The sequence below is a fragment of the Microcaecilia unicolor genome, chromosome 3, assembly GCF_901765095.1.
Source record: "Microcaecilia unicolor chromosome 3, aMicUni1.1, whole genome shotgun sequence".
Lineage (NCBI taxonomy): Eukaryota > Metazoa > Chordata > Amphibia > Gymnophiona > Siphonopidae > Microcaecilia > Microcaecilia unicolor.
Genome location: NC_044033.1, coordinates 317,009,490 through 317,024,135, shown reverse-complemented (window position 1 = coordinate 317,024,135; position 14,646 = coordinate 317,009,490). Strand labels below are relative to the sequence as shown.

At 49.4% G+C, this 14,646-nt stretch overlaps 1 protein-coding gene across 3 annotated transcripts in view; it reads right to left on the bottom strand.

The window, feature by feature from the left end:
- The window catches only part of LOC115466814 (cyclic AMP-dependent transcription factor ATF-7), a 430,182-nt gene that overhangs the window by 176,547 nt on the left and 238,989 nt on the right, over positions 1-14,646 (bottom strand). For all 3 annotated transcript variants that reach the window (XM_030198351.1, XM_030198350.1, XM_030198349.1), the window contains one exon: positions 11,073-11,207. In XM_030198351.1, coding sequence (XP_030054211.1) covers positions 11,073-11,207 — 135 coding nt within the window. The remainder of the gene's footprint in view (positions 1-11,072; positions 11,208-14,646) is intronic.

Here is a 14,646-nt window from a genome sequence, read left to right as displayed (position 1 = left end):
AGAAAGAGAAGGTGGTGAAAACCTACATCTCTGAGAGTAGTAGGGTTGCTGCCTATGCCCACTCGAAAACCTCCTAGAAGGAGGAGGCTGCAGCTGGAGGTTGCCGAGACAGAGTTTGAATGGTACGAATGTTTCTTGACGAGGTCCACGACTTCCTCTACTTTATCGCTAAACAGGTTGTCGCCTTGGCAGGGAACATCTGCCAGCCTTTTCTGAACTGCTGGTTCTACGTCAGAGACACACAGTTATGAGAATCTGTGTGCACCCTCACACCCATGACAGAGAGTCTGGATGCTATATCAAAAGAATTATACACACCCCTGGCCAGATACGTCCAACAACCCACAACAACCCAGAGGTTTACTAGCCAACTGACAAAGCTCTGTGGCCTGCTCCTGCAAGACCTAGTGTACAGCAGACCAAGTAAAGGCTTGTTTAAAACAGGTAGGACTGAATGCAGGCAATAAGCATTGAGGCCTGAACAGCTTTCCTCCCAAATGACTCCAGGGTCTGAGCCTCTTTACCGGGGGGTACCAAGGCATAAGTCCTGGAAATCCTAACTTGTTTGAGGGTGGATTCGAACAACAGACTGGTGAGGCAGCTGGGTCCTCTCGAATCTGGGAGCCTTACATAAGTACATAAATAATGCCATACTGGGAAAAGACCAAGGGTCCATCGAGCCCAGCATCTTGTCCACGACAGCGGTCAATCCAGGCCAAGGGCACCTGGCAAGCTTCCCAAACGTACAAACATTCTATACATGTTATTCCTGGGATTTTGGATTTTTCCAAGTCTGTTTAGTAGCGGTTTATGGACTTGTCCTTTAGGAAACCGTCCAACCCCTTTTTAAACTCTGCTAAGCTAACCGCCTTCACCACATTTTCCGGCAATGAATTCCAGAGTTTAATTACACGTTGGGTGAAGAAAAATTTTCTCCGATTTGTTTTAAATTTACTACACTGTAGTTTCATCGCATACCCCCTAGTCCTAGTATTTTTGGAAAGCGTGAACAGACGCTTCACATCCACCTGTTCCACTCCACTCATTATTTTATATACCTCTATCATGTCTCCCTTCAGCCGTCTCTTCTCCAAGCTGAATAGCCCTAGCCTCCTTAGTCTATCTTCATAGGGAAGTCGTCCCATCCCCGCTATCATTTTAGTCGCCCTTCGCTGCACCTTTTCCAATTCTACTATATCTTTCTTGAGATGCGGCGACCAGAATTGAACACAATACTCAAGGTGCGGTCGCACCATGGAGCGATACAACGGCATTATAACATCCTCACACCTGTTTTCCATACCTTTCCTAATAATACCCAACATTCTATTCGCTTTCCTAGCCACAGCAGCACACTGAGCAGAAGGTTTCAGCGTGTTATCGACGATGACACCCAGATCTTGGTCCGTAACTCCTAACGTGGAACCTTGCATGACGTAGCTATAATTCAGGTTCTTTTTTCCCCACATGCATCACCTTGCACTTGCTCACATTAAACGTCATCTGCCATTTAGCCGCCCAGTCTCCCAGTCTCGTAAGGTCCTCTTGTAATTTTTCACAATCCTGTCGCGAGTTAACGACTTTGAATAACTTTGTGTCATCAGCAAATTTAATTACCTCGCTAGTTACTCCCATCTCTAAATCATTTATAAATATATTAAAAAGCAGCGGTCCTAGCACAGACCCCTGAGGAACCCCACTATCTACCTTCTCCATTGTGAATACTGCCCATTTAACCCCACTCTCTGTTTCCTATCCTTCAACCAGTTTTTAATCCACAATAGGACATTTCCTCCTATCCCATGACCCTCCAATTTCCTCTGTAGCCTTTCATGAGGTACCTTGTCAAACGCCTTTTGAAAATCCAGATACACAATATCAACCGGCTCCCCTTTGTCCACATGTTTGTTTACTCCTTCAAAGAATTGAAGTAAATTGGTCAGGCAAGATTTCCCCACACAAAAGCCGTGCTGACTCGGTCTCAGTAATCCATGTCCTCGGATGTGCTCTGTAATTTTGTTTTTAATAATAGCCTCTACCATTTTCCCCGGCATCGACGTCAGACTCACCGGTCTATAATTTCCCGGATCTCCCCTGGAGCCTTTTTTAAAAATGGGTGTTACATTGGCCACCCTCCAATCTTCCGGTACCACGCTCGATTTTAAGGATAAATTGCATATCACTAGCAGTAGCTCTGCAAGCTCATTTTTCAGTTCTATCAGTACTCTAGGATGAATACCATCCGGTCCAGGAGATTTGCTACTCTTCAGTTTGCCGAACTGCCCCATTACGTCCTCCAGGTTTACCGTGAAGTCAGTAAGTTTCTCCGACTCGTCCGCTTGAAATGCCATTTCCGACACCAGTATCCCACCCAAATCTTCCTCGGTGAAGACCGAAGCAAAGAATTCATTCAGTCTCTCCGCTACGTCTTTGTCTTCCTTGATCGCCCCTTTTACCCCTCGGTCATCCAGCGACCCAACCGATTCTTTTGCCGGCTTCCTGCTTTTAATATACCGAAAAAAATTTTTACTATGTTTTTTTGCCTCTAATGCTATCTTTTTTTCGTAATCCCTCTTGGCCTTCTTTATCTGCGCCTTGCATTTGCTTTGACACTCCTTATGCTGCTTCTTGTTATTTTCAGACGGTTCCTTCTTCCATTTTCTGAAGGCGTTTCTTTTAGCCCTAATAGCTTCCTTCACCTCACTTTTCAACCAGGCCGGCTGTCTTTTGGAGTTCCGTCTTTCTTTTCTAATTCGTGGAATATGTATGGCCTGGGCCTCCAGGATGGTATTTTTGAACAGCGTCCACGCCTGTTGTACAGTTTTTACTCTCTCAGTTGCCCCCCTTCTGGATGATACTATGTATTCACCTTCTTGAAACCTGCACTGAGAGGGGAGATTTCCAGTTTTTCATCAGTACATCTTTAAGGATAGGGTGCAATGGTAGCGTGACCCCTTCCTTTGGAGGAGACAGTCTAGAACAGTTAATATTCCTGCCCTAGGCTCTTCCTCCATCTCTCTAACTTAAATGGGATGGCAGAAACCATCTCCCTAACAAAAGCAGTGAGAGGGAGACCCTCTAGTGGAGATTTACATCTCTCTTCAGGTGGGGAGGGATCAGAGGGTATCCCGTAAGACTCTTCTTCCTCCAAGAAGTAGTATGGGTCCTCCTCAGAGTCCCATGAACAGTCCCACTCAGACCTGGCAAATAAGTCTGTGCATCTCTTGGTTAAGTGGAACCATGTCCACATCCCGAAAAGCACCAACGTACTGCTCTATGACTCTAGAGAACCTTCCTCCTCAGACGTCGAGAACGGTACTTTATGTATCAATGTTGACATCAACAATCTTCAATGTGCTGGCATTGAGGATCTCTACACAGGCATGGGCTGAGCCTCAGGAAGAATCTGGGGCTGATCTGCAGCTAACATTAATGTCCTCAATGCTTGAGTGTTTTGCAGCTGCAGCATCTGAGCCAGCATGGCTCAGAACTGCTCAAAGGAAGGCATCAGTAAAGGCGGGGGAGCCGGAAGAAAGGCAGCCTGAGAAAACATTGGGGCCGAACCAGTAACAGGGGCCTTGCACACCGGCACCCTTCCAAAGATGGGGACAACTCCTCCTGGTGCCAGTGCTTCTCGTGTACAGGCAAAGCTGATGCCCCGGTGCTCCCAGCACTGTGCGCTGATGAGGTCTGATGCTTGTGCTTCTTGGACTTCACTCGATGCTCAACATTGCGGTTCTTTGGTGCCAACGACGATGATGATGATGAACCCATACGTATCCTCGGTGTCGTGTCCAATGCAGGTACCGGGGCCTGCTCTCAGTGTTCGATGTCGACAGTGGAGACTTTCTCGATTACAATGTACTCCCAGTGGATGTTGAAGTCTTAGCAGCCATCGAGGTTGATACTTCCGGTGCCAATGTACAGGCTTTCAAGGAGCCAAAAGGTTTCTCCTGTTGGACCTGCTGTGCATTCAACTGCATTTGTAAACTTAGAGAACAAGAGTTAGGCTCATAGTCACCTAATGCACCAAGAGTGTGGGTCCATTGGGACATCAAGAAAAGAATTGTGGCCAAATGAAAGTCCTCAACTGTGAACTGAAAAAGGGGCAGTGGTCAAATTGAGGTCGTTCTCCAGCCTAAACAGTCCTAGCAGCTCACAAAAAAATAGTCAAAACAATTAGTGAAAATGAAGGGAAATTAAATAAGAATAAAAAATATTAGCTGAGAAAAGGAAACTTACCCACACAGGAAGGCACTGCAAAAGAGAGAGATACATGCGTTGAGAGGAAATCACAAAACACATGCTCCCTGCTCCATGGAAAAAAAAAAACTGCACACGCGTAGTGGGATGCTACTCGAAAGTTTAGTCTTGCTAGTCAACATCCGCACCGGGCTCCATCAGATGATGTCACACAGCTGTGAGAATATGAAGGCCTGCTTGTCCTCGGAGAATTTAGTTTGCCTTTAAATTTTAAAGTTAAATCAGTACATACACAATATTATTTAGCAACACTGTGGAATACCTAGAGAGAGAACATTCCCTGTAGCAATTACTTTTAGCTAATGAGAGCTGTGCCTTTCATAACTTGCCTTGGTGTTTCAGGTAATGTGTGAACAAGAACATGCTGGCCTGGGATAGAAAGTTGTACAAGGAAATAGCAGTACAATTTACCAAAATGAACACCAATCGTAACCATCAAGTCTTCTGAACAAACACTTTATTCCCTTTGAATCAGAAACATTAAAATAAATATCAGCTTCATGATATAGAATACATATCCTTCTCACTGTACTGTACTGCTGGAATGAAAAGATAAATTGAAGGAAATGTTAATTAGTGTACTGTACATTTTACACTGTATAGTAAATAAAATAATCACCCTTGTGTGCTGGCAATTGTGTACCAGCCATTAATTTCTCATGCCTTACTCCACAAGGGTTTCAAACTACTTTTTAACACTTAAGTGCACATGCTAACACTAATCAATACAGTGAATGATACATACCTGTAGCAGGTGTTCTCCGAGGACAGCAGGCTGATTGTTCTCACGACTGGGTGACGTCCGCGGCAGCCCCCACCAACCGGAAAAAGCTTCGCGGGCGGTCCGCACGCAGGGCACGCCTACCGCGCATGCGCGGCCGTCTTCCCGCCCGTGCGCGACCGTTCCCGCCAGTTGAATGACAAGCAAAAAGATGAAAACGCAACTCCAAAGGGGAGGAGGGAGGGTAGGTGAGAACAATCAGCCTGCTGTCCTCGGAGAACACCTGCTACAGGTATGTATCATTCACTTTCTCCGAGGACAAGCAGGCTGCTTGTTCTCACGACTGGGGTATCCCTAGCTCTCAGGCTCACTCAAAACAAGAACACAGGTCAATTGAACCTCGCAACGGCGAGGATACAACAGAAAATTGACCTACGAAGAACAACTAACTGAGAGTGCAGCCTGACCAGAATAAATTTGGGTCCTGGAGGGTGGAGTTGGATTTACACCCCAAACAGATTCTGCAGCACCGACTGCCCGAACCGACTGTCGCGTCGGGTATCCTGCTGGAGGCAGTAATGTGATGTGAATGTGTGGACAGATGACCACGTCGCAGCCTTGCAGATCTCTTCAATAGTGGCTGACTTCAAGTGGGCCACTGACGCTGCCATGGCTCTAACACTATGAGCCGTGACATGACCCTCAAGAGCCAGCCCAGCCTGGGCGTAAGTGAAGGAAATGCAATCTGCTAGCCAATTGGAGATGGTGCATTTCCCGACAGCGACCCCTAGCCTGTTAGGGTCGAAAGAAACAAACAATTGGGCGGACTGTCTGTGAGGCTGTGTCCGCTCCAAGTAGAAGGCCAATGCTCTCTTGCAGTCCAATGTGTGCAACTGACGTTCAGCAGGGCGGGTATGCGGCCTGGGGAACAATGTTGGCAAGACAATTGACTGGTTAAGATGGAACTCCGACACCACCTTCGGCAGGAACTTTGGGTGGGTGCGGAGCACTACTCTGTTGTGATGAAATTTGGTATACGGAGCATGAGCCACCAGGGCTTGAAGCTCACTGACCCTACGAGCTGAAGTAACTGCCACCAAGAAAATGACCTTCCAGGTCAAGTACTTCAGATGGCAGGTATTCAGTGGCTCAAAAGGAGGTTTCATCAGCTGGGTGAGGACGACGTTGAGATCCCATGACACTGCAGGAGGCTTGATAGGGGGCTTTGACAAAAGCAAGCCTCTCATGAATCGAACGACTAAAGGCTCTCCAGAGATGGCTTTACCTTCCACACGATAATGGTAAGCACTAATCGCACTAAGGTGATTCCTTACGGAGTTGGTCTTGAGGCCAGACTCTGATAAGTGCAGAAGGTATTCAAGCAGGTTCTGTGCAGGGCAAGAACGAGGTTCTAGGGCCTTGCTCTCACACCAAACGACAAACCTCCTCCACTTGAAGAAGTAACTCTTTTTAGTGGAATCCTTCCTAGAGGCAAGCAAGACACGGGAGACACCCTCAGACAGACCCAACGCAGTGAAGTCTACGCCCTCAACATCCAGGCCGTGAGAGCCAGGGACTGAAGGTTGGGGTGCAGCAACGCTCCGTCGTTCTGCGAAATGAGAGTCGGAAAACACTCCAATCTCCACGGTTCTTCTGAGGACAACTCCAGAAGAAGAGGGAACCAGATCTGACGGGGCCAAAAGGGCGCTATCAGAATCATGGTGCCGCGGTCTTGCTTGAGCTTCAGTAAGGTCTTCCCCACCAAAGGTATGGGAGGATAAGCATACAGGAGGCCGGTCCCCCAATGAAGGAGAAAGGCGTCCGACGCTAGCCTGCCGTGTGTCTGAAGTCTGGAACAGAACAGAGGCAGCTTGTGGTTGGTCTGAGAGGCGAAAAGGTCCACCGAGGGGGTGCCCCACTCTCGGAAGATCTTGCGTACCACTCTGGAATGGAGCGACCACTCGTGCGGTTGCATGACTCTGCTCAGTCTGTCGGCCAGACTTTTGTTTACGCCTGCCAGGTATGTGGCTTGGAGGAGCATGCCGAACTGGCAAGCCCAACTCCACAACCCGACGGCTTCCTGGCACAGGGGGCGAGATCCGGTGCCCCCCTGCTTGTTGACGTAATACATTGCAACCTGATTGTCTGTCCGAATTTGGATAATTTGGCAGGACAGCCGATCTCTGAAAGCCTTCAGTGCGTTCCAGATCGCTCGGAGCTCCAGGAGGTTGATCTGCAGATCCTTTTCCTGGAGGGACCACAGACCCTGGGTGTGGAGCCCATCGACATGAGCTCCCCACCCCAGGCGAGATGCATCCGTCGTCAGCACTTTCGTGGGCTGTGGAATTTGGAATGGACGTCCCAGGGTCAAATTGGTCCGAATGGTCCACCAGAGCAGTGAAGTGCGGCAACTGGTGGAGAGGCGGATGACATCTTCTAGATTCCCGGTGGCTTGGAACCACTGGGAAGCTAGGGTCCATTGAGCAGATCTCATGTGAAGACGAGCCATGGGAGTCACATGGACTGTGGAGGCCATATGACCCAGAAGTCTCAACATCTGCCGAGCTGTGACCTGCTGAGACGCTCTGGTCTGCGAAGCCAGGGACAAGAGGTTGTTGGCCCTCGCTTCGGGGAGGAAAGCCTGAGCCGTCTGGGTATTCAGCAGAGCTCCTATGAATTCCAGAGACTGGGTTGGCTGGAGATGGGACTTTGGGTAATTTATCACAAACCCCAGCAGCTCCAGGAGTTGAATAGTGCACTGCATGGACCGGAGGGCCCCTGCCTCCGAGGTGTTCTTGACCAGCCAATCGTCGAGATATGGGAACACGTGCACTCCCAGCTTGCGTAGATACGCCGCTACCACCACGAGGCACTTTGTAAACACCCGTGGGGCAGAGGCGAGCCCAAAGGGCAGCACACAATACTGAAAGTGCCGTGCGCCCAGGCGGAATCTGAGATACTGTCTGTGAGCTGGCAGTATCGGGATGTGAGTGTATGCATCCTTTAAATCCAGGGAACATAGCCAATCGTTTTTCTGAATCATTGGCAGAAGGGTGCCCAAGGAAAGCATCCTGAACTTTTCTTTGACCAGGAATTTGTTCAGGCCTCTCAGGTCTAGGATGGGACGCATCCCCCCTGTTTTCTTTTCCACAAGGAAGTACCTGGAATAGAATCCCTGCCCTTCTTGCCCGGGTGGTACGGGCTCGACCGCATTGGCGCTGAGAAGGGCGAAGAGTTCCTCTGCAAGTACCTGCTTGTGATGGGAGCTGAAGGATTGAACTCCCGGAGGACAATTTGGTGGCAGGGAGGCCAAATTCAGGGCGTATCCGCACCGCACTATTTGGAGAACCCACTGGTCGGAGGTTATGAGAGGCCACCTTTGGTGAAAAAATTTTAACCTCCCTCCAACCGGCAGATCGTCCGGTACAGACACTTTGAGGGCGGCTATGTTCCCGTGGATCCAGTCAAAAGCCCGTCCCCGGCTTTTGCTGTGGAGGCGCAGGGGGCTGCTTAGGCGCACGCTGTTGACGAGAACGAGCGCGCTGGGGCTGTCCCTGTGCCTGACGAGGCCTTCGGGCCGGCTGGGTGTACCTACGCCTTGCAAAGGAATAGGGCGCAGCCTGCCGGGCCCGGGAAAAACGTCCACCTGCTGAGGTGGATGGTGAAGGCGCCCGGTGGGAGAGCTTGTCGAGGGCGGTTTCCCGCTGATGCAGTTGGTCCACCAGCTGCTCGACCTTCTCACCAAAAATGTTATCCCCCCGGCAAGGGACGTCGGCCAGTCTCTGCTGGGTGCGGTTGTCCAGGTCAGAGGCACGCAGCCATGAGAGCCTGCGCATCACTATACCTTGGGCCGCAGCACGAGATGCCACGTCACAGGTGTCATAGATACCCCTGGACAGGAACTTTCTGCACGCCTTCAGCTGTCTGACCACCTCCTGATAAGGCCTGGACTGCTCCGGCGGGAGCTTATCGACCAGGTCCGCCAGTTGCTTCACATTGTTCCGCATGTGGATGCTCGTATAGAGCTGGTATGACTGGATGCGGGTCACGAGCATGGAGGATTGGTAGGCCTTCCTCCCAAACGAGTCCAGAGTGCGAGACTCCCGCCCCGGGGGCGCCGAGGCGGTATCCCTCGAACTCCGTGCCCTCTTGAGAGCAGAATCCACGACCGCCGAGTCATGGGGCAATTGTGGCCGCATTAACTCTGGGTCCGAGTGGATCCTGTACTGGGACTCTGCTTTCTTGGGGATGGTGGGATTAGTTAATGGTCGCATCCAGTTCCGAAGCAGTGTCTCCTTGAGGACATTGTGCAGCGGTACCGTGGTGGACTCTCTAGGTGGTGATGGATAGTCGAGGACCTCGAGCATCTCAGCCCTCGGCTCATCCACAGAGACCACGGGAAAGGGAATGCAAATAGACATATCCCGCACAAAGGAGGCAAAAGAGAGACTCTCAGGGGGCGAGAGCTTTCTCTCTGGTGAAGGCGTGGGGTCCGAGGGGAGACCCGCAGACTCCTCTGAGGAGAAATATCTGGGGTCCTCCTCTTCCCCCCACGAGGCCTCTTCCTCGGTATCGGACATGAGCTCATGTAGCTGAGTCCGGAACCGGGCCCGGCTCGACGTCGAGGCACCAAGGCCTCGGTGTCGTCGAGCGGTGGACTCCCGCGCCGGCGGGGACGAAGCTCCCTCCATCGACGTCGCCTCCACCTGCATGGCGGTCGAGACCGGCGTCGACGACCTCGGCACCGGGCTAGAGCTCACCGGCGCCACAGTCATCGGCGCCGGGGGTGCTTGCACAGCCTGGCGAATCAGCCCTTCCAGGATCCCCGGAAGGATGGCTCGGAGGCACTCGTCCAGGCCCGCTGTCGGGAAAGACGTGGGGGCCGGTAGAGGCATCGGTGCCGGAAGCTGCTCGGGTCCAGGAGACTGCACCGAAGTGCTGGGACCCTGACGTGGCGGTACCTCCACCACCGAGGGGGACCTCTCCTCTCGACGCGGACGCTTCGGCGTCGACTCCTCTCCGGTACCGAGAGCCGGATGCGTCGAGGGCGACCGGTGACGGTGCTTCTTTGCCTTCTTACGATGCCCGTCACCGGTGCCGGGTGGTATGGAGGAGGAGGAGGTCGATCCCCCTCGGTCCCGAGGAACCGGGTCAGACAGGGTTCGGTCCCGAGGGCCACGGGCTGAAGGAGTGACCGGGGCCGACTGCCCACGCGGTCTCTCACCTCTACCCTCACCGGAGGACCGGCGGGCCGACGGGACCTGTTCTCCTGGGGTCGATGCCATCGATGCCGATTTTTCGGGCATCGATACCGGTACCGAAGGACTGGGCGTCGATACCGATGCCGTCGAAGTCGACGTCGAGGGGCCGGCGCAAGTTCCAAAAAGACGGTCCCGCAGAACTTGCCTCGCAACCTGAGTCCGTTTCCGGAGACCGAGACACAGGGAACACGACTTGATATTGTGCTCCGGCCCGAGGCACTGGAGGCACCAAGCGTGGGTGTCGGTCTGCGAGATCGGCCGGCCGCACCGACCACACTTCTTAAATCCACTCGGGACCTTCGAGGACATCGACGGAAAAATCGCGTCGGCGAAGTTAAAGTCGTCGATGGTGGCGGAAATCACACCTCGAAAAAATAAATCGATCGCGACGCCCTCGCTAGAAACGAGGGAAAAAGGAGCGCGTGCTCTTTTTTTTTTTTTTAAAAGAAAAGAAACTGGGGCACGCGGTAACCAAAAAACTAAACAAAACTAAACAAAATCGCGTAAACGCGACGGTCTTTCCGGGGCTGCGAAGGGAGAGCGGCGACGGCACGACTCTCCTCAGGCGCGGAAAAGAAAAGACTGGCGGGAACGGTCGCGCACGGGCGGGAAGACGGCCGCGCATGCGCGGTAGACATGCCCTGCGTGCGGACCGCCCGCGAAGCTTTTTCCGGTTGGTGGGGGCTGCCGCGGACGTCACCCAGTCGTGAGAACAAGCTGCCTGCTTGTCCTCGGAGAAACTAATTTTCATACTGAACTATAAACTTGAGGAAGCAAAGACATCTCTATTCATACAGTGATTAGATAAGGAATGGGTGTGTACATACCTTTTCCTCAGCCTTTGGTGACTTTGGACTGGATAAGGGGCTGTCTGGAGGAGAAGAGTCCACCTCCACTGGTACCTCTTTTTTTATTTTGACATCTGGAGTTGAAGGCAATGACATATCCAAAGGTCCAGTACTCTGTAATGAAATACCATATGTGTTGGCTCATGCTACACATTAAGAGCAACACAGCTTGACTTTGATCTCACCTCCAGCATCAATTTCATGTGAAACCTTGGGCACATGACATTATCCTTGCAAGTGTAAATTTTATTTCCATGTCATTCTTAAGAGTGGAGGAGTAGCCTAGTGGTTACTGCAGGAGACTTTGATCCTGGTGAGCTGGGTTCAATTCCCACTGCAGCTCCTTGTGACTCTGGGCAAGTCACTTAACCCTCCACTGCACCAGATACAAATAAGTATCTGTATATACTATGCAAACTGCTTTGAATGTAGTTGCAAAAACCACAGACAGGCAGTATACCAAGTCCCATTTCCCCTTTCTAGATCTTTTTGGGCAATACGTTTTCTAATAGAAAGAATTTATAATGTGTAGGGCCCTGCAGGTGTCTGTACTGAGCCCACTTTTGTTCCATATTTCCATGCCCCCTCTCACTTACATTTTAAAATTATGCATGTTCAAGTTTTGTATTATGGGAATCCTGTAGTAGCAATCATTCAGTTCACTAGTTGACTGCCTCTGGTATTTGTGAAAATCAGAAGCCATTTGGTTTGTAGGATGATCACTACTTCCTCCATTTTCTCCTTCCATTTCAGGAGTTTTTCTGGGATTAGGGGAGTCACAATCGACTGTCATTTAACTCATTACTGCCCAATGTTCTCATAATAAGCCATATGGGAACAAATTGATTTGTTCCCATATGGGAACATCGGGCACTAATGGGTTAACACATCTTCTCATCAGTATAGATGAGTTTGTAATTTTTTAGATTATTCTTCTATCTGTGCATATTTGAATAAACCATTTATTCATATGTTAGTTCATACTTTTCTGATGAGTTGACTTGATTACTCATAGGCATAGTTTGGGCTGAGAATGGGGAGGCAGTGCCCCTAAATGATGCAGGTACTAATAACTGAATTGGTTCCCTCTTCCCACTGCCAATATGACTTCCTTATCTTTTATCCACCTGTCCTCAAATCCCCCCAAGCAAGCAGGCAAACTACACATGGGATTCTGTAATTCTCTTTTTATTGGAGCGACCTCCTCAAACATAAAGCACTTGCAACTGTTGCAGGACAATGCAAGAACACTCTTCTATAGAGCCAGGAAGTCTGATTATGTGACACTGCTGCTGAGAGAAAGACGCTGGCTCCCTGCGGTGGATGGAAGTGGATTCAAGATTTTAAATGTTATTACATGGGACTGCCATTTTATTTGGTCTTAGCAAATCCCTCTAGGGAATTTAGATCATTTCAACAACGACTGATGTGCTGCTGCTGCTTCCTTTAAGTATACAACTGGAAGGCACTGGGCCAGAGGTACTCAAACCTGGTCCTGGAGACACCCCAGCCAGTCAGGTTTTCAGGATACCCTCAACGAATATTCATGAGAGAGGTTTGTGTGGTCCCCTGTCTGGTGAGACCATGAACCCCAACAAGTTTAGGGCAGTGGTTCTAACCCAGTCCTCCACACCCAGTCAGTCAGGTTTTCATGATATCCACAATGAATCTGTACGAGATAAATTTGCAGACACTATAGACATAAGAACATAAGCATGTCATACTGGGACAGACCAAAGGGTTATAAAGTCCACTATCCTGTTTCCAACAGTGGCCAATCCAGATCATAAGTACCTGGCAAGATACCACAACACTAAAACAGATTTTATGCTGCTTATCCTAGAAATAAGTAGTGGATTTCCCCAAGTCCATCTTAAAAATGGTTTATGAACTAAATTATCCAAATCTTTTTTATGTTTATTGAATTTTCAATAAAAAAGATTAAATAGGAAATAAACAGTACAATAGCATGTGCTTAACTTCAGAACAATGTCTCCCCCATCCATTACCATCCCATCCTCCCCCATCCCAACAAAGGCCCGCCCTCATCCTACTACCCCCCCCCCCCCCTCCGACATCCCTCCCCTCCCAAATCTATACCAAAATTATTGAGTTGTTATATCTCCTAACCACATAATGAACAGGACAAGAACAAAAGAACTGGATATCCCAGCTTTCACATCAAATTTAATCTATTCAACACAAAACTTCATGCTCTCGGATGTAAGGATTGAATATAATCAAGCATACAGATAGAAATTGTTTTCTTCTCTTGAAAGTATGATTGGCATCCCTCAATTCCATCTACATTAAATTATGAAGTTGGCTTCTCCATTACCAAAATAAGGGTGGGGGGAGGGAGGGGGGTTGCCCAACCGAATGTTGAAGAATACATTTCTTACCAAGAAGGCATGCCCTGTGTATAAATAACCATTTTCTGGTCCCCAGAATGCTAAAGTTTTCACTCTGGTCTAACATAGCCCCCAAGGGTGAACAATGAATGTATTGATCCACCACCCTCGTAAGGTAGCTAAAAAGTCGTTTCCATAAAACATAAATAGGGGAGCATTTCCAAAGAGCATGGAGAAAAGTGCTCTATGAACCCCGACATTTGTCACAGTTAACAGAAGACACCCATATGACCTGCCTGTTGTGTGATACAGTCACAAAGAAGGACTCTAAATTGACACTCTCTCAGATCCGCTGAATAGGTAAGAGACGGAATAGCAGCAATCGTTCTCCTCAAGTCCACCGTCAATTCAGCTCCCAAGTCAGCACCCCAGTTAGAAAAAACAGATTGGAAATCTGTGTGCTCACTTCTCTGAAGCAGCCAGCTGTGTTATGTCAGGGTTGGATAACCTATCCTCTTGTAGAAGATTCCAACCACATATGCAGAGTTCTACTATAATGGGGGGGGGGGGGGGGGGGGGGGGGAGTCCTGCTTGAGAGAGAATTAATATAATACTGAAATTGGCAACAGGCTAAACTGTCAGATTTGGCCCAAAAGGCTTTAAGCAGCTCTGAGAATTTCAATTTAAAAAACCCCTCTGCCAGCAACTGCGCGAGACATTTCACCCTCCCTCCTATTCCCAATGGAAGAATACTGCCAAGTCTCAACCCGGGGGAAAAAAATCAACATTACCCTGGAAAGGAAGGAAATCTGTACACGTGGGGGCCTGATTCTACATTCTCACAATAACTTTCCAAACCACACATAAAGGATGTAAAATTAGGCTCCGCTTGAGATGTTTCGGCAACGATTTTGCAGTAGCAAGCAATAAGAAAATGGGATTCCAAGGGAACAAGGCATCACATTCGTAAACAACTGGAGTATAATCACACGTATATAAGACCCAGTCCTGAAGGTGATGAAGCATGCATGTGATATTTTATTTCTCCAAATCCGGGAGCTCAAGTCCCCCCTGCGACCACCGACCATAAAGCATCTGAAGCTGCAACCTGGGCTTCCTGCCTTGTCAAAACAAAAAAAAAAACAACATGAGAATTCAGGCAAGACAACAGTTTAGGATCCTTTCTAAGAAGATATAAAGGA